The sequence below is a fragment of the Salvelinus alpinus genome, chromosome 2, assembly GCF_045679555.1.
Source record: "Salvelinus alpinus chromosome 2, SLU_Salpinus.1, whole genome shotgun sequence".
Classification (NCBI taxonomy): Eukaryota; Metazoa; Chordata; class Actinopteri; order Salmoniformes; family Salmonidae; genus Salvelinus; species Salvelinus alpinus.
In genome coordinates, this window is record NC_092087.1 from 77,313,710 (window position 1) to 77,331,617 (window position 17,908).

At 42.7% G+C, this 17,908-nt stretch overlaps 1 protein-coding gene and 1 non-coding gene across 3 annotated transcripts in view; both read left to right on the plus strand.

Moving 5' to 3' along the window:
- rbm20 (RNA binding motif protein 20) overlaps nucleotides 1–17,908 on the plus strand; it is a 75,483-nt gene that overhangs the window by 54,518 nt on the left and 3,057 nt on the right. For both annotated transcript variants that reach the window (XM_071389312.1, XM_071389313.1), the window contains exons 5-13: nucleotides 479–591; nucleotides 1,986–2,077; nucleotides 11,937–12,083; nucleotides 13,498–13,629; nucleotides 13,747–13,826; nucleotides 14,004–14,730; nucleotides 14,836–15,649; nucleotides 15,819–15,929; nucleotides 17,487–17,608. In XM_071389312.1, the coding sequence (XP_071245413.1) occupies nucleotides 479–591; nucleotides 1,986–2,077; nucleotides 11,937–12,083; nucleotides 13,498–13,629; nucleotides 13,747–13,826; nucleotides 14,004–14,730; nucleotides 14,836–15,649; nucleotides 15,819–15,929; nucleotides 17,487–17,608 (2,338 nt within the window). The remainder of the gene's footprint in view (nucleotides 1–478; nucleotides 592–1,985; nucleotides 2,078–11,936; nucleotides 12,084–13,497; nucleotides 13,630–13,746; nucleotides 13,827–14,003; nucleotides 14,731–14,835; nucleotides 15,650–15,818; nucleotides 15,930–17,486; nucleotides 17,609–17,908) is intronic.
- Nucleotides 12,331–12,464, plus strand: LOC139569010 (small nucleolar RNA SNORA18). Its single transcript, XR_011673846.1, has one exon. It is a non-coding gene; the product is annotated as a small nucleolar RNA SNORA18 (small nucleolar RNA).

Below are 17,908 nucleotides of genomic sequence, written 5' to 3' on the forward strand. Positions count from 1 at the left end.
GACCAGTAAGTCATGTCTTCACCTTAATCTGATCTCCTCCGTTATTCCCTAAGTAAATATCCCCAGACAGCCGAGGCATTTGATTTTACACTTGTGTTCCATATACAGCCTTAACGGCTTTTGAATATGAGACTTGAGGTCCCCCGTCACAAGATATAGCAACAGCCCGGCACGGACAGTCGAGGGGAGGGTAGACAGTCAGTCTGTCAGAAATCTAAAACTAGTCTCGGTAGCGTCCCTGCAGAAGGGGCATAATGCCCAAAACATTGGTGTAATTAATATCCATTAAATCATTGGGATAAACTGTATATAGAGTGTGCAACATTCTTTATTTAATTTTCTTTCATACGTTTACTTTTTCGTTAGTCAGCAAGATAGACTAGCCAGGGAGGACAGAGCAGTGCAGGTAGTCAGATCACTCAATCAGTTAGTCAGGAAACTAAAACACGCCTCTCGTGGCGTCCGCTTCTGTCCGCAGTGCTACAATCACAGCCGGAGCCGTCCACTACGGTCCCGCCGGGTCGTCTGAAGGATGCCTAAACAACGTCGGAGTGAATAACTCCATGGCTTACTCTTCCACCGCCAATCAAGGTAGGTTGGAGTGTGTGACTGCGTCTCAAAGACTTCGGGTTGGAGGTTGAAGGTCAATGTTGTGGTGTTTTTAAGAGGGGAAATATGTGGTAGATATGCGGTAGATGGGGGTGTAACTGCTGCTATTTTTAGACTGCAGGATGCATGGCATGGGTCTCGTTTTGGATTTTTCGATCTAGGCAGCAGATCGGGCTAACTTGACCGTGCATGTGTTGATATCATCTCAATATAGTACTTATAAAACACGAATAAAACTTGTAATATCGATGTAAATTACAATTACTAATTGTGAAACTTGTATTTTTACACTATTTGTCTGGGGTTTTTAGTTTTTTTTTAATAAAGATTACAGTATTTTGAGAGTACAACTTCTTTTTGGGCTCCCGAGTGTCGCAGCGGTCTAACGCACTGCATCTCAGTGCAAGAGGCGTCCCTACAGTCCCTGTGTAACGCTCGTCTAAGTCGTCCTCCTCATCTGACGAGGAGAGGCGAGAAGGATCGGACCAATATGCAGCGTTGTATGCAGACATAATGAATTTATTAAAGACAAGACGAAAACACGAAGAACACTAGAATAGATTACAAAACAACAAAACGACGTAGACAGACCTGAACATGAGAACTTACAATAAAACACGAAGAACGCACGAACAGGAACAGACTAACCAAACGAACGAAAACGAAACAGTCCCGTGTGGTGCGACAGACACAGACACAGGAACAATCACCCACAAACAAACAGTGAGAACAGCCTACCTTAATATGGTTCTCAATCAGAGGAAACGTAAAACACCTGTCCCTGATTGAGAACCATATCAGGCCAATAGACAATGAACCTAAACATAGAAACACATAACATAGAATGCCCACCCCAACTCACGCCCTGACCAACTAAACACATACAAAAACAAGGAAAACAGGTCAGGAACGTGACACCCTGGTTCGATTCCAGGCTGTATCACATCCGGCCGTGATTGGGAGTCCCATAGGACGGCGCACAATTGGCCCAGCGTCGTCCGGGTTTGGCTGGGGTAGGCCGTCATTGTAAATAAGAATTTGTTCTTAACTGGCTTGCCTAGTTATAGGCAAGGTTAAAGGTTAAATAAAGGTTAAATAAAATAATAATAAAATAATAGAAATGTGGTATTTTCTTATCGGAGCCAATATTTTTTATTTTTTATTTTTAAGGTGAGCTTGTGAAGTAGACTGGTCCTTTAATTTCAAGAACAGCCATGATACAAACATAACAAGCAAAACTAGGATAGCATGACAACATTTTAACATAGGTCATTGTGATTTTCTGGTTTCTTCACAGTCAAGAATTAACACAACATAAATTTCCCTCGATCCCATGTGTCTCATGGTCCTGTCGTTCCTGTTTCCTCCACATCCAGATGTATCATCCGGAGCTAACCTACCAGCTGGAGCCATGAGGACCTATCCCATGTCAGGGGCTGGATTTACCCAACTCCCACCTGGGTCAAAGGTCAGACAAATGTTTTGGCTTTCGCTTATCAAGATTAGGGGATATGTGCTACTGCTGTGTGCGGATGCAAATACGTGTAGGCTACAACGACAGATTGTACCGTTTGGGTTACTTAAACTTGTAAAATGTCAGATAAACATTTGGCTTTCTCTTATCAAGATCCGTTAGAATGCTGCTGTGAAACACAAACTGTAAATCCCCTACTGAATGAGACATAAGGACTGTAGTTTTGGGTAACGCTTTACAATAACTTTCATTAATAAGCATGATTAAACAATTTAAAGGTCAATGTTTTGGCTTTTGTATATCAAGATTAGTGAATACATGCTTTTGTGAAATACATATAGTAAATTTGGCCTGAATGACAGATTGATTTTATGGTAACACTTTATAATAACTTTATAATATAAAATATTACTTTAATTTAACTAGTCAGCATGCATCAACTATTTATACATAGTAAATACACTGTCAATAAATTAGTAGTAATAGTGAATTTATAAACATTTATAAGCATTGCAAATTCTAAGCATTATATGCATTACAATCATTTATAAAGCACTAAAAAGCATTTAGTATGGCTTATTAATTTAAGTTACGGAGTGGCTGCAGATCCATGTTTTCTGGAACCCTCTTCCCGACAGCTAAAGGTCTGAAGCTTCTTCGCATATGCGGGATTCTCTACTTTGCGCACAGCAGAGACGGAAGAGGAAGAGAGACATCCCACTCCCTCGTTTTTTCTGTTTCAATGGAAGTCAGTGAACTAAGTCGACCAGACCCATGCTATCACAGCTTAAGTAGACAGGAACTGACACTCTTTTTCAATGGTAAATGGCCTGAGTGAAGTATTTTAATTTAACCACCATCTTTGGCGCACAGTCTCTGCTCTTAAAGTTATTAATATAATTTAATTGAATGTGTCTATTCCTACATAATTAATCAACGTATATTTAATTTGGTGTGTGACGTGTTGTGTGTCTGTGAGAAAGCTGGTTAGACACGTCACCTTGTTCCACCTACGCCCTGGCTTGCCTCTGTGCCTAGAGAGAGCACGGCAGAGGGAGGGCTCAACACGGGGGCCCAACATGGGGGCACATAGTAGACTGTGTATTTGTGCCACGGTGTAGTTTTCTTGTTGTATGGCAGTGTTTCTCCAGTCAGTTCTACTTATTTGATGTATTTTTAAATACAGTATATTTTTTATTTCAAGAACTAAAGAACCATATTGACTGAGATGTGTACTCTTGTTTTAGTTTGACCACTGGCTTCCATCCATATCTATGCATACACATTTCAGCTGTGTTTCAGCTATTAGAATCTAAGCTGTGGTGGCGGATGGTGTTGTGTGTTGTGTCAGTGAATAATAACGGACCAGCGAAAGGCCTTGTTGACAGCTGTGGCTCCAGAGAGAAGCTTTTGTCTTTGCTAGACAACTTAACTCCATTTAAACTGATATCTCCGGCAAACTATGTAATTAAATGCCTGGCTTGAAAACGCGTGTGTGAAATGAACAGATTTAAGCTTTCTCTTTAGTGATAAAATGGGTCTAATGGACTTTATCACAACCATATGCGAGGACTCTACAGTGCTAAGCTGCAAAGAAATACATTGGCTGTGGCAAGATAGATTTTCATAATCACGGTTCATTTTTGTTGCTTTTGCTACTATTTGTTGTTGTTGTGTGTTGATTTGATTTGATTTCTAACTGATATATCCTACAAACTATATAATTAAATGCCTGGCTTGTAAACACAGATTTCAGCTTTCTCTTTAGTGATGAAATGGGTCTAACTGATTAAATCGCAACCGTATGCAAAGATGTAGATACACAGCTACAAAGCCCCCGTAGGCTTTGGCCAGATAATAACGGTTTATACATATAACTGTTGAATTTTTGGTATTCATTTATTTGGAGTATGAATAGATATTTTTACGTGTGTTATTTCATATTCACTATAGCTTTTTTAAATTATAGATTCATCCTTTTTCACCAATGATCCATTCTATTTAATTCTGTTATATTATATTATTTGTGCCATGTGGTATATGTAAGAAACAGTTGTTACACCCCGTTACACCATATGACAGCGCACCTTGGCTTGGAGGTGTCACGTGGCCAAGACACCCTCTCCATCAGGAGAGGTGGTGAGGAGAGGGGTGACGTGTGTGCGTGCATCCGTATGTGTGTGTGTCTGGCAGCATACTTTTTGATGTGAGGTCTTACTTGGGTTTACTTGAGGTGTAGAGTATCGCCATGGCGGCTTGTCGGGCTATTTCAGCGTGACATTTATAGGTGGCCATTTTATCTGTGGAATTAATTGAGGAAACTTTTTTAGATATTTTTTGTCTGAGGTGAAGTATTTTTAAGTTGTTAGATTGAGGATTTGACTGAGTGACAGCCATCTATAGCGAGAAAATATGGAGCTCAAGTCCCATCATGTCTTTTGTGTTGCGTGTCTGCTTTATCACTATTTTGATTCAAACTGACAACTTGGAATAGGCCTCTGTCCCTTTCCACTATAAACATGTTCACATTTCTTCCTTGGAACAACACACCTATTGCATTGCACCAACAAACATATGTCTCCATTGTCAACTGTTGTTAGGCAGCACCTTTTATCATTGTCAACTGTTGTTAGGCAACACCTTTTATCATTGTCAACTGTTGTTAGGCAACACCTTTTATCATTGTCAACTGTTGTTAGGCAATACCTTTTATCATTGTCAACTGTTGTTAGGCAATACCTTTTATCATTGTCAACTGTTGTTAGGCAATACCTTTTATCATTGTCAACTGTTGTTAGGCAACACCTTTTATCATTGTCAACTGTTGTTAGGCAATACCTTTTATCATTGTCAACTGTTGTTAGGCAATACCTTTTATCATTGTCAACTGTTGTTAGGCAGCACCTTTTATCATTGTCAACTGTTGTTAGGAAACACCTTTTATCATTGTCAACTGTTGTTAGGCAACACCTTTTATCATTGTCAACTGTTGTTAGGCAACACCTTTTATCATTGTCAACTGTTGTTAGGCAACACCTTTTATCATTGTCAACTGTTGTTAGGCAGTACCTTTTATCATTGTCAACTGTTGTTAGGCAACACCTTTTATCATTGTCAACTGTTGTTAGGCAGTACCTTTTATCATTGTCAACTGTTGTTAGGCAATACCTTTTATCATTGTCAACTGTTGTTAGGCAACACCTTTTATCATTGTCAACTGTTGTTAGGCAACACCTTTTATCATTGTCAACTGTTGTTAGGCAATACCTTTTATCATTGTCAACTGTTGTTAGGCAGTACCTTTTATCATTGTCAACTGTTGTTAGGCAATACCTTTTATCATTGTCAACTGTTGTTAGGCAGCACCTTTTATCATTGTCAACTGTTGTTAGGCAATACCTTTTATCATTGTCAACTGTTGTTAGGCAGTACCTTTTATCATTGTCAACTGTTGTTAGGCAATACCTTTTATCATTGTCAACTGTTGTTAGGCAATACCTTTTATCATTGTCAACTGTTGTTAGGCAATACCTTTTATCATTGTCAACTGTTGTTAGGCAACACCTTTTAACATTGTAAACTGTTGTTAGGCAACAATTTTTATTGGAGATTTAAAAGCGTTTGATGTGAATTGTGGAACTCCTACAAAAAACTAGCCTGGTTCCCAACCTGTCTATTCGGTCTTACCAAGTTGGCAAGCACAAACAGATATGGGACCAGGCTAGAAAGGCTTCCATAGAAACCTTTGTATCTGTTTGACACCCTTTTATTTACGAGGCCTTTTATCATGTCAGTGGTGTGCTAATGTTAGCCCTGTAAACACTACACCTGTTCCTACTACCAACAACCCAACAGATGGAGGTTGTGTTGTTCCCAGCAAAATACAAGCCTTGCAGGGTAGCCTATAGAAAAATTACTTTGGTGGTCTGTTAAAAAATATATAATAGTCAACAGACACTCTATCAGCTAAACTGTCAACTAGTCTATGGTATGGTTTGAGACTTTTGTGATTTTGTAGTAGTACACTTGAATATCAAGTTCAAAATGATTATAACATAATGATTTGCATTCATAGCCTAGGTCTTTGCAATTTGTTTTTCTCAAATTTAAAGTACCTGATACAAGCACTGCTGATATCTTCATTTATCTTTAGTAGTAGTACTGATATGCAGAGTCCAATTAAATATAGGGCTGAACTACAATGCATTATACATGAAAACAATATGCAAAAGTGTCTTTCATTTAACGGCCAAATGAAATAACTGAAACAGAATTGAGACCTCAAGCACACACACAGATCCACAGGAGGGCCTGGCGGTGCAGAGAGGTTGAGTTTTAAACCAAGGGGACTCCACGGCGATCCAAGGCGTGGCCGCGGCCCTCTGTTTTAGGAACGCCGGGAGAAACTGAACGTTGTGGTCAGCACCCTGGTCGTACAACGACAAGGATCTAACGTTCATCCAACGTTGGATAAACAAACAGGAGTGACTCTCGAGGGGAACAGCACGCTGCTAGTCATAACGTTTGGTTGAGAGTGTAAAGTGTATAGTTCAAAATTAAAGGTTTGGTTGAAAGTGTAAAGTGTAGAGTTCAAAATGAAATGTTTGGTTGAGAGTGTAAAGTGTATAGTTCAAAATTAAATGTTTGGTTGAGAGTGTAAAGTGTATAGTTCAAAATTAAACGTTTGGTTGAGAGTGTAAAGTGGTCCATTAAATCGCAGTCAGGGTCTGGTGAGCATCATTTAAAAGCTTGGTCTATTGCAAACATGACTAAGTTATAAAATAGGATCTTACAGTGTAAGGCTTTCACAAGGCAATTCAGAGAAGCAGATGGTACATGTGGTGCGCATGGAATAGAGTCGTGAGAGCGTTCAGATGCGTGGTACGCGGCACATTGTCTTCACAAGACAACAGACATAGACTGATTGTGTCCAGGACGACCCAGAGGGTATAAGACCATGTCATCTTGTAACTGTACATCAGATATGATATGGACATGTGAAGACTGACAGGTGTTTGGCTTGCTTGTATGACATCGGAGCGGTATTTATAATAATCCTCATCGTCTCATCTTTCAAAATACATAGAGTCCTTGTAATTGACAGAATTGACCTCACTCAGACAACCAAACATTTGCTAAAAGTTGCCCAATTAGCGTGAGGGAGGGGGGAGGCAACTTCTTGTCGCTCACGGTGCTCATGATCAGAATGGTTGTCAGTCAAAACCCATTCATAGCTGTGGAGCGCAAAGCCTGAGCTCTGACGTCATGTATAGCATGTTACTGTACAGCCAATGCGCTCCAATTTAAGTGCTTATTCGTGTCCAAATCTGTCACTTTCAACCCGTATACGGGTATGGGTGTAAAGGGCTGTGTTCTTTATTAGTGGTTTGTCTATGGGGCGGAACTACTGCTGAGACTGCTGAGAGTGAAAGTGGGAATTTGCAAGCATGTTTGGTTGACTCTCGGTAGCAGTATCAAAACATTCACTGGTGCACGAAAACATCTCTCTCTCTCTCTCGATCTCTCTTTTTTTTATCGGTCTTTCTTGTAATTGATTGCAAAGTCAATGCCAATTGAACACTGACATCAAAGACCATCACATGTAAACCATGTGATAAACATCACAATGTCATATCATTCCAGTCACACGTTTCAAATGTGGTTTACTAGCCACAATGACATTTGCCAGGCCGGGCCTTCGGTAAATTTACTAACTGCCTCATGTAATTACAATTGTAACTTTACTTCAGTTCCTGATGAATAGGCCACCAGACCACGGTTCAAATACTATTTGAAATCGTTCAAATACTAACAGAGTTTGCTCTAGTCTGCCTTGAGTGCCAGATGGGCGGGGATTGCACTTTTACATCTATTCTATTGTTTCCATTGTAAATAAGAATTTGTTCTTAACTGACTTGCCGAGTTAAATAAAGGTAAAATAAGAAAATCCTAGAGCTGTGTTTAAAAAGCGTTGACATCTTTCCACAGCCCAAGAACATTTACACCGTATGACCCTCAAGTTAGGGGTAAGGCTCAGCCTGTATAAAAGTATGAACAAGTCTAGCCCTTAACCAGTGATACAAGGTCAGACATTCATCCTCCTAATGGTTTAAGACTAGGGTAATCTGATCCAAGATCTGTGATTTAGAAGCGTCAACATCTTCCCCAAGCCCAGAAACAGACACTGTTTGACCCTCAATTTATGGATCCAAAGGATGTAAAAGCATGAACAAGTGTCCAGATCGCTGGACCACATATTTCCACTCTGACTGATACAACCCCGACGACCGGCCGGGCCGGTGGCAAGACTCTTGTTCCCTCTTTCACCTCAAGGACATTAACAGCCTGTTGCTGTCTATTTCTGTAGCTGTTTACTGACTGGGCTGCTGTGACCTTTCGTGTGTGTGTGTGTGTGTGTGTGTGTGTGTGTGTGTGTGTGTGTGTGTGTGTGTGTGTGTGTGTGTGTGTGTGTGTGTGTGTGTGTGTGTGTGTGTGTGTGTGTGTGTGTGTGTGTGTGTGTGTGCACGTTAGCTAGCTAGCTAGCTTAGCCTAGTGGTAGTTGGCACAGAGCCGCAATTAGAATTATCACTCTCGCATCTGAAACCGTTAAAATCAGGTGGCGTGCCAGAGGCAGTTAAACGACAGTTATTTAACCCTGTAGGCAATCAGGGCTTTGGATAGATTAACATTGGGGATAGCGGATTAGTCTAGGGTAGCAGCACAGTAGCAATGTTCTTCACATAAACTACCTACTAATCTTGGGGTGTAACGTTTTGCTTTTGCTTCTAATCTTAGGTTTTATGGGATGAGTCCAGGGTAGCAGCACAGTAGCAATGTTCTTTTCACAAACGGTGTACTAATATTTGGTTGTAACATGTTGGTTCTAATCTTGGGGTGTAACATATTGGTTATAATGTTGGGGTGTAACATGTTGGTTCTAATCTTGGGGTGTAACATCTTGGTTCTAATCTTGGGGTGTAACATCTTGGTTCTAATCTTGGGGTGTAACATGTTGGTTCTAATCTTGGGGTGTAACATATTGGTTATAATGTTGGGGTGTAACATGTTGGTTCTAATCTTGGGGTGTAACATCTTGGTTCTAATCTTGGGGTGTAACATCTTGGTTCTAATCTTGGGGTGTAACATCTTGGTTCTACTCTTGGGTTGAGGGGAGGATTATAGGGTAGCAGCATAGTAGCAATGTTCTTTTAACACAACTTTCCCAACTCATCACATCTACTAGTATAGTCTAGGTTTCTGTCTACTATCAAATGTAGCAGCATTCCTTATTGGAAATAGGTAGCTATAGAGATACGCTGGTAAGAGTTCCCCCATTTTAGCCTGTGACCTGGTGTATAGGGACCATCAAGCACAATGCAAGTTTGATTTTCTTAACAAGACAATCAAGTTAGTTTACAGAAGATCGTTGGGCATTACTCAAACTCACATCAGGGACGTTACGGGGGGGGGGGGGGGGGGGGTGGCAGCGAAGGGAAACTTTAAAAACAGAGCAACATCAGTACTTCAATCTCCCTGTCCCCCCATCCTCTCTGACTCTTGTAAAACATCTGTTGGTGCTAGATTTCCTCTGTACAAGTTCCTTATAAAAACAACGCCGTCCCTGGTCCTGTTACTGTTACTGACAGGCCCACACCCAGGAGAATCAGACCCCAGACTGTCCCACATGTGTGCCTGTCTGTCAGGCAGGCTGGGCGGCACGTCCCTGGGGTAGAATCATGGTTCTCTGGGTAGTATCATGGTTAAGGACAGTTTAGGCCCGTCAGGCTTAGGGTTGCAAAACTACCGGTAATTTACAAAAGTTTACAGAACTTTCAGTAATTTTGGTAATTAACAGGTAATCTGTGGCAATCTATGGTAATTTTGGTAATTTATACTCGAATAACCTTTTTTTAAAGTAGTCATTTTTTATATATGTATCCATATTGTCCAGTTTCAAGAGAGAATAGCCTAATTAATGAAAAAAGCTGCTAATCAACAATGGCATTATTTTCAATTAACTCTGCAACTCTTCCAACTTCATGCTGAAACGCTCATATTTAACACCAATGGTGTTCACCAAGTTGATGATTTATATTTAGCATGTTGTACAGCTTTGTCATTCTATTTCTCTGTTTTAAAATCTATATTTTATTAATTTATATATTTTACATGTGATAACGCCACACAGAGGGCCAGAGATAATCTTAAATACCTAAAAAGGCCGCTATAAAATTCCATAAATGCCTTGAAAGTTACCAAAATTCTGGTAGTGTACTGGTAAACTTAGAAAGTTACCACTAATATACCCTCCCTTTGCAACCCTAGTCAGGCTACAATGTTGTTCTTACATGTAAAGGGAATGTTTTCGGAAGAAATTCAGCACTACCGGACATTTTACAGAAGGCAGAGAGGACAAAGGGTAGAGGTAAGAGGGGGACTGTCTGGCAGGCCAGCTGGGCAGCCCGTCTCTGGGGTAACGTCCTGGTTAAGGACAGATCAGGTCTGATAGGCTGCAGTGTTGTTCTTATCTGATCTGAAGAAATCCAGCACTAACTGACATATTGTACAGTAGAGAGGGCAGAGGTTAGGGGAGAACATGGAGGGATTTATGACCGTCCTGGGTAATATCATGGTCACCCAAACCCCCGGCTGTCAGTCAGTGCTGTTTTATGTGACACATAAACACATTTTGCTTTGAAGTGATCTGAAGGTGAAAGTTAGGGTTAGGAACGATCCCGGTTTGGCCTGGAATTTCCAAATCCAAATCAAATCAAATTGTATTTGTCACATTCTTTGGAAAACAACAGGTGTAGTCTAACAGCGAAATACTTAGTTACGGGTCCTTTTTCCAACAATGCAGAATTAAAGATTACAGATACATAAAAAATAAAGATATGTTGAATATCTTCCCGTAAGTGAACATGAAATGTCTGAGTAGTGTACAGTACCATATGTTACTCTATAACCAGTGCTGTATCAGCTGAACATGATGCTGATTCCCATTACATCTGGTGTCGTAGCTATTAGGGAAAAGTGTTGGCGCCCTCTTCATTCACTTACTTTGTTGGCCATTAGTCAGTCAGACGAGAGGCCAATGGTTTTTACCTCAGAGCTGAGTGCTGCCCCTGGGTGTAGATTACACCACTCTGAGAGGGAGAGAGAGGGGGGAGGTAGGGAGGAGGTGGGGGGGGGGGAGGAGCAGAGGGGGTTGCTATACTTGGCAATCCAGAGGGATTAGTGACAAAGATGACTGGGATGTCTGGGTCTTTGTGTGTGTGTGCTATGTATGTCTGTACCTGGTCAGTTGACATGTTCCCAAATCCAAGCGAGAAAGCTCTCATTATCATTGTCACGCTGTCACGGCGACCGTGTCGCTTCACCAGGGATCTATTTATATCAGAGCCACTGAGGTGGAGGGATACGCTCTAAGAGTGGAGGGATACATCACATTCTGTAGCTGAGTGTGAGTGATAATGTTGAAGTGCTTTGGACATTAGAGAGGAAATAGTTCCCCACAGTCTAGTCTAGGTCTACAGTCTGTGGCTGAAGTAGGTTCAAATATTTTCATTGATCTTAAAAGTCTTCCAAAAAGAGGGAAGAAGACAGCAACAGCCTAGAATGGACTGCATTTCTGTCTGATCATTTCTCAGATCATTGTGCTGTTTTCTTAAAAGCGGACATGTTTTTTCATATTTGTAATTTTAGATAAGAGCATACCTGTAATTGATTATTTTAATCAGACTTTTACTAGTGTAAATAATACATGAAATACAGTGAAATATTACACAAATCGTTTGATGTTTTAACAGTAATAAACATACTGATGCATTTTTCTTATTTCTCTTTATTTTAGCCATTTCCACCCAGGAAATCAATCACAGGACGGGTCGTCCACATCTGCAACCTCCCCGAGGGCAGCTGCACAGAGAATGATGTCATCAACCTGGGACTGCCCTTCGGGAAAGTCACCAACTACATCCTCATGCGCTCTACCCACCAGGTACAGTACAATGTTATTCTCTTAAAACATGAGTGTACAACTCCAAACACAAGCATACAACTCCAAACACAAGCACACAACTCCAAACACAAGCACACAACTCCAAACACAAGTACACAAATCCAAACACAAGTACACAACTCCAAACATAAGTACACAACTCCGGTCCCAAAAGGGCCAAAGAGTGAGCTCGTTTTTGGTCTTACCTGATGATTATTAAAAGGTGAATTAAACGATTAACTTAACGACTGAGGCCTATCCAGACAGACTTCCCACAGTGAGCCCTAGTCGTTGGAAATGCCTCAAAGAACAAACCTGTGGTTTCGCTTTACCCTCACAGCTACTGCCATTAGCCCTGTGGGATATCACTGCAGAACAAATACTCACTAATGTATACAGCTCCGCTAAGGAGTCAAGTCACACTTCAATGAACAAATAACTGCCATGGAGAAACGCAAACCAAAGGGCGTGTGGCCCTTTGCGAACGTCTTGAAATAACCCTCGGTTGCTATGGACCAGATACACCATTTCCCCCCTCACAAACGTCTACTGCTCTACTGTGGAGTTTAGTCACAATATTAGTCACATATATTTGTTGGGAGAAAAGGGTCAATGCCCTTGACAACTGGAGCAGTTCTCTAATGTCTTGAAATACCCCTGTATTGCTATGTACCAGTACCCCTGTGTTGCTATGGACCAATACCCCTGTGTTGCTATGGACCAGTACCCCTGTGTTGCTATGGACCAGATGAATTGTTTCCACTTCATATTATCTTGTAATACGATAAGATGCCTTTTTCTCCTACGGTTTCACGGACCATTTTCTATTGTAATGTGATAATGATGTCTTTTTTTCCTACGGTCCATCCAACCATTTTATCACAGAACATGATGTCTCACTCAGTCTCTAGATCAGACACTGTATTAAAATGACTCATTAATGTCACCCACATCACATTCAAGGGGCTCGACTACACTAAAATCATGGGTGTTGGTTACCCAGAAATGTATCTGAGCAGATTGTAACTGTCTTTTTGATTTATGAGGCCAATGAAATATGATAACCTGGCTGGGATATAGAAGATTTGCTCGCACCTTGTTTGACATATGTTATTGCAGAAATGTTATTTGGAAAAAAGGACGTTAAACTGTCACAAACAGTTGTCTAACATTGGTGTCTTTCTCTCACTCCACTCAACGGCCCTTGAGCAAGGCACTTAAGCCCTAAAATCTGCACGGGGCATTGCAGCCTGCACTGTGAATACCCTCTGCGCAAACATCTCCGACCTGTGTGTGTGTGTTTGCCTGCCTTTAGAAGGGGTCGGGGTAAAATGTAAGACACATTTTCTTGGACTGTAAGGGAAAATGGATCAATAAAGTATTCTTCCTCTTCCTCTTCTTCTTCACTCCACAGGCGTTTGTGGAGATGGCGTACATCGAGGCGGCCCAGGCTATGGTTCAATACTACCAGCTGACTCCAGCCACGATCAACGATCAGCAACTACTGATCAGGATGTCCAAGAGATACAAGGAGCTTCAGCTCAAGGTGAGTTGTATTGGGTTGACATTGTGGAATGTTTATTACAGGTTTTATTTAGCTCACACCAACTGTGTTCTGTATCTACAGTATCATATTATGGTGTAAAACGCTCTGTTCATACAGAAACCAGGTAAAGACGTTGATTCAATCATCCAGGATATCAACTCTCTGAGGGAAAGGGACGAGATGCAGGAGACTGATCAGTAAGGCGACTTGTTTCATTCTTTCCTTGTACATTTTCTTAGCGGCAATTTTTTGTTGTAATATGCGATTGTCTATGTACGATCGATCCCCTGTAGAAAACAACAAATAATGGATGATATTTTCCAACACTACTTCCTGACTACAAACTGCATATTAATTCTATTATTTCCTCCCAGCTACATGCCAGAGAGAGCGCGGTCCCGTAGTCCCATCAGCCGCTCTTTGAGCCCTCGCTCGCACAGCCCCAGCTTTACCTCCTGTAGTTCAGCCCACAGCCGGCAGGGGACACCCTGCCGAGGAGGCCCGGAACAGGGCTCCTGGACCGCCAAACACATGAGAAGGGGGGATGAGGACAGAGAACGAGAGAGGGAAAGGGAGGAGGTGCCATGGAGGAACGGAGGGACAGTGGATGATGACAGGCTGAACGGGAGGATGCAGGATCGACGGAACAAGCCGTACCTGAAACCCTCCGACCGAGACCGGATCAGTCCCAGATCAGCGGACGAAAGAGGAGGAGGAAGAGGGGAGGGGATGAGGGGGGGGAACAGGGGGGGAGACTGGTACCCTCACCCGCGGGGTAGCCCTCAGGGGATGCCCCCCTTCCCTTCGTACAGGAACATGGATGAGGACTCCTACAAAACACAACACGTGTATAAGTCAGAGAAGCCCCTGAGGCCACAGTACCAGAGACATGAGGAGGGGAGAGTCAAGTCAAAGAGGAGGGATGGAGGGGACTACCACAGGTCCAGACACTCAGAGTCAGAGCTGGGAGAGGAGTCTCTACCCACCAGGACAGGAGAAGACAGAAGACAGAGAGGAGTGTCCCCGACATGGGGAAGGAGCAAGAAACCAACCATGAGACACGGGACGGAGAAACCGGAAATAGAGATTACTGAAAATAACGTAAGTGATAGGATTTTTTTTTTAAGTAAGTAAGATTTATACGTAAATCAGAAGTTGGACATGTACAGTATATCTTATTTACAAACAAATGCCGTATCATTACAGGGAGAAACCGCTGAGGATCAGCGATCCAAAGAGAAGTCTGTTTCTCCTCAACGAAGTGGCAAGCATGAGAGAGAAAAAGACAGCGAGGCGGAGGAGTGGGAGAGTGGGGACGACACGGAGGGTGAGTGCTGGTACCCCAAGAACATGGAAGAGCTGGTCACAGTGGACGAGGTAGGAGAGGACGACTCCATCATCGAACCGGACCTCCCTGAGCTGCAGGAGCGCGAGGACGTGTCAGCCTCAGACCTCCACAAGGATCCTACGGAGGAGGAGGAGGAGGGGGAGGCTCCACGATCAACCTCCACCCCCAGTCCCAGGCCCTGCTCTGAGAAGGAGTTAGCCCAGAGAGAGGATACCAAGTTGGGCAGAGGAGGTGGTGTAGGTGGGGTGGTGGATCCTACACCTACAGAGGAGAAAGATGGGGAGATTAGCACAAACCCCAGCCCCACAGACCAGCCACTGCCACTGCCACAGCCACTGCCACAGCCACTGCCACAGTCACAGCCACTGCCACAGCCACAGTCACTGCCACAGCCACAGCCACCCATCCCAGCAGCCTCAGAACAGCTCAGTTCAGATCTGGATGATTTCCCCAACCCGGAGTTCAAGGCAGCCCTGGAAGAGACGTGTTTGAACTTGGAAGCTGAAGTACTGAAGAGAGGAGCGCCGACGCAGGAGCTGGCGCTAACCAATCACGCTGGTGCGTGTGAAAGCAGCAAGACCCAGGATGTAATACACAAGATGGAGGACATGGGGAGGGAAGTAACGGTCATGGAGCCAGACATACAGCAGCACAAGGCTGAGACTCCTAGAGGTACAGAACATTTTCTCTCACTATGAAATAATATGTCCAGTATTTTACTTCCTGATAAAATAAGCCAGTATCGGGATTCTGAATCGTCATCCATGTTTCCTGTTTATTATTGTACAGATGTTATTCTTCTAGATTTTATAGGTAACTTATGTTCACTTCTCATTTACAGTCATCCAGAATTCAACACATGTCCCATGTCCTATAAACCTAATAGACATAGGGGCTCCCTCACCTTCTAGAGGGCAGGAGAAGATTATCGGTGAACACAGCATCCCTCTGGGTAAGGACCAAATTACTTTTATTTACATTAAGTATTGTTGTTTATTTGTTGTTGTATGTGTGCTATCTGCAATGTCATTTTAAGCCCAGTAACAATTGCCCCTTGGCCTTGGAGACAAATAAAGCTTATTGAATATAATATGATTATTAATCAACAACCTGTTATAACAATGCTCTCTTAGCCTGGAGTGAAAGAGCGCATGTGGTAGCTTCAGCTGGCCACTTGTTGAGAGCAAGGTGTTAAACGCACCCCTGAGATGTGTTTATTTAGGCCTGGAATGACATAGGCACACATGACCTACTGTGCCTCGTTGGTGAACGCTACACATGAGTGGACTATGATGGCCTTCGAGTGTGTGTGTGTGTGTGTGTGTGTGTGTGTGTGTGTGTGTGTGTGTGTGTGTGTGTGTGTGTGTGTGTGTGTGTGTGTGTGTGTGTGTGTGTGTGTGTGTGTGTGTGTGTGTGTGTGTGTGTGTGTGTATGTGCACCGTGTGTGTGTGTATGTGCACCGTGTGTGTGTGTGTGTGTGTGTGTGTGTGTGTGTGTGTGTGTATGTGCACCGTGTGTGTGTGTGTGTGTGTGTGTGTGTGTGTGTGTGTGTGTGTGTGTGTGTGTGTGTGTGTGTGTGTGTGTGTGTGTATGTGCACCGTGTGTGTGTGTATGTGCACCGTGTGTGTGTGTGTGTGTGTATGTGCACTGTGTGTGTGTGTGTGTGTGTGTGTGTGTGTGTGTGTGTGTGTGTGTGTGTGTGTGTGTGTGTGTGTGTGTGTGTGTGTGTGTGTGTGTGTGTGTGTGTGTGTGTGTACTGTGTGTGTGTGTGTGTGTGTGTGTTTCACAGCCAAATGCTACGGTCATTGATAGCATGGCTGAGATAGATTCACAATTGAGTAGTGTCTGGCTGCAGTGTTGTGTTCTCCCATGAGAGAGACAGTGACAGTGCAGCTGATCTAGATCAGCTGGAAGAGTTGACAACTTCCCTCTGTCACACTGACAACAAGGCTACTGATGAGGGGTGGAGGGGCCATGCTGCCCGCTGACTTTCCTCCTAGCTGCCTTTGAAAACGTGTCTGCTTCAGACCTGGGAGTTAGCCCTGGGTAACCTCTCTAGCCAATCAGTTACATTGGTAACACTACATTACGTTACTCTAGTCCCTGTGTAGTAACACTCTAATCACACTACATTACGTTACTCTAGTCCCTGTGTAGTAACACTCTAATCACACTACATTACGTTACTCTAGTCCCTGTGTAGTAACACTCTAATCACACTACATTACGTTACTCTAGTCCCTGTGTAGTAACACTCTAATCACACTACATTACGTTACTCTAGTCCCTGTGTAGTAACACTCTAATCACATTTGTAACAACTTTTATTAAGAGTTCTAGAGGTACATGGGCTGTGTTCTGATTGGTCTGATGCTGTTGTATGGTCAGGGGGATTCTCTTCTCTAATTGGTCTGCGGCTGCTGTAGGGGTACATGTTCTATTCTCTGATTGGTTTGTGCTGTTCTAGAGGTGTATTAGCAGTTTTCTGATTGGTGTGTTGCTGTTCTAGGGGTGGAGTTTATCGTGCCCAGTACGGGGTTCTACTGTAAGCTGTGTGGCCTGTTCTACACCAGCGAGGAGACAGCCAAGATCTCTCACTGTCGCAGTACTGTCCACTACAGGAACCTTCAGGTACAGCAACACATTTACTATTAACATAGGTCATTCTAATTAGACATGGTTATGAGGAAGAGGGGAGGAGGAGGAGGAGCAGGAAGAAGAAGAGAAAGAAGGAAGGGGATGAACGATGATGATCATGATGATGACGATTTTGATAGCAGGAAACACTAACCCTCTCCATCGTTAACTTACACTACCCCTTGCAGAAGAGTCATGAACATATGTGTGACATGTATCAGTTATTACGGGGAACGCTTGGAAGCTTATCACTCAGTGACATCATTGTGAGACCAAAGTTCAGAAAAATGTCTT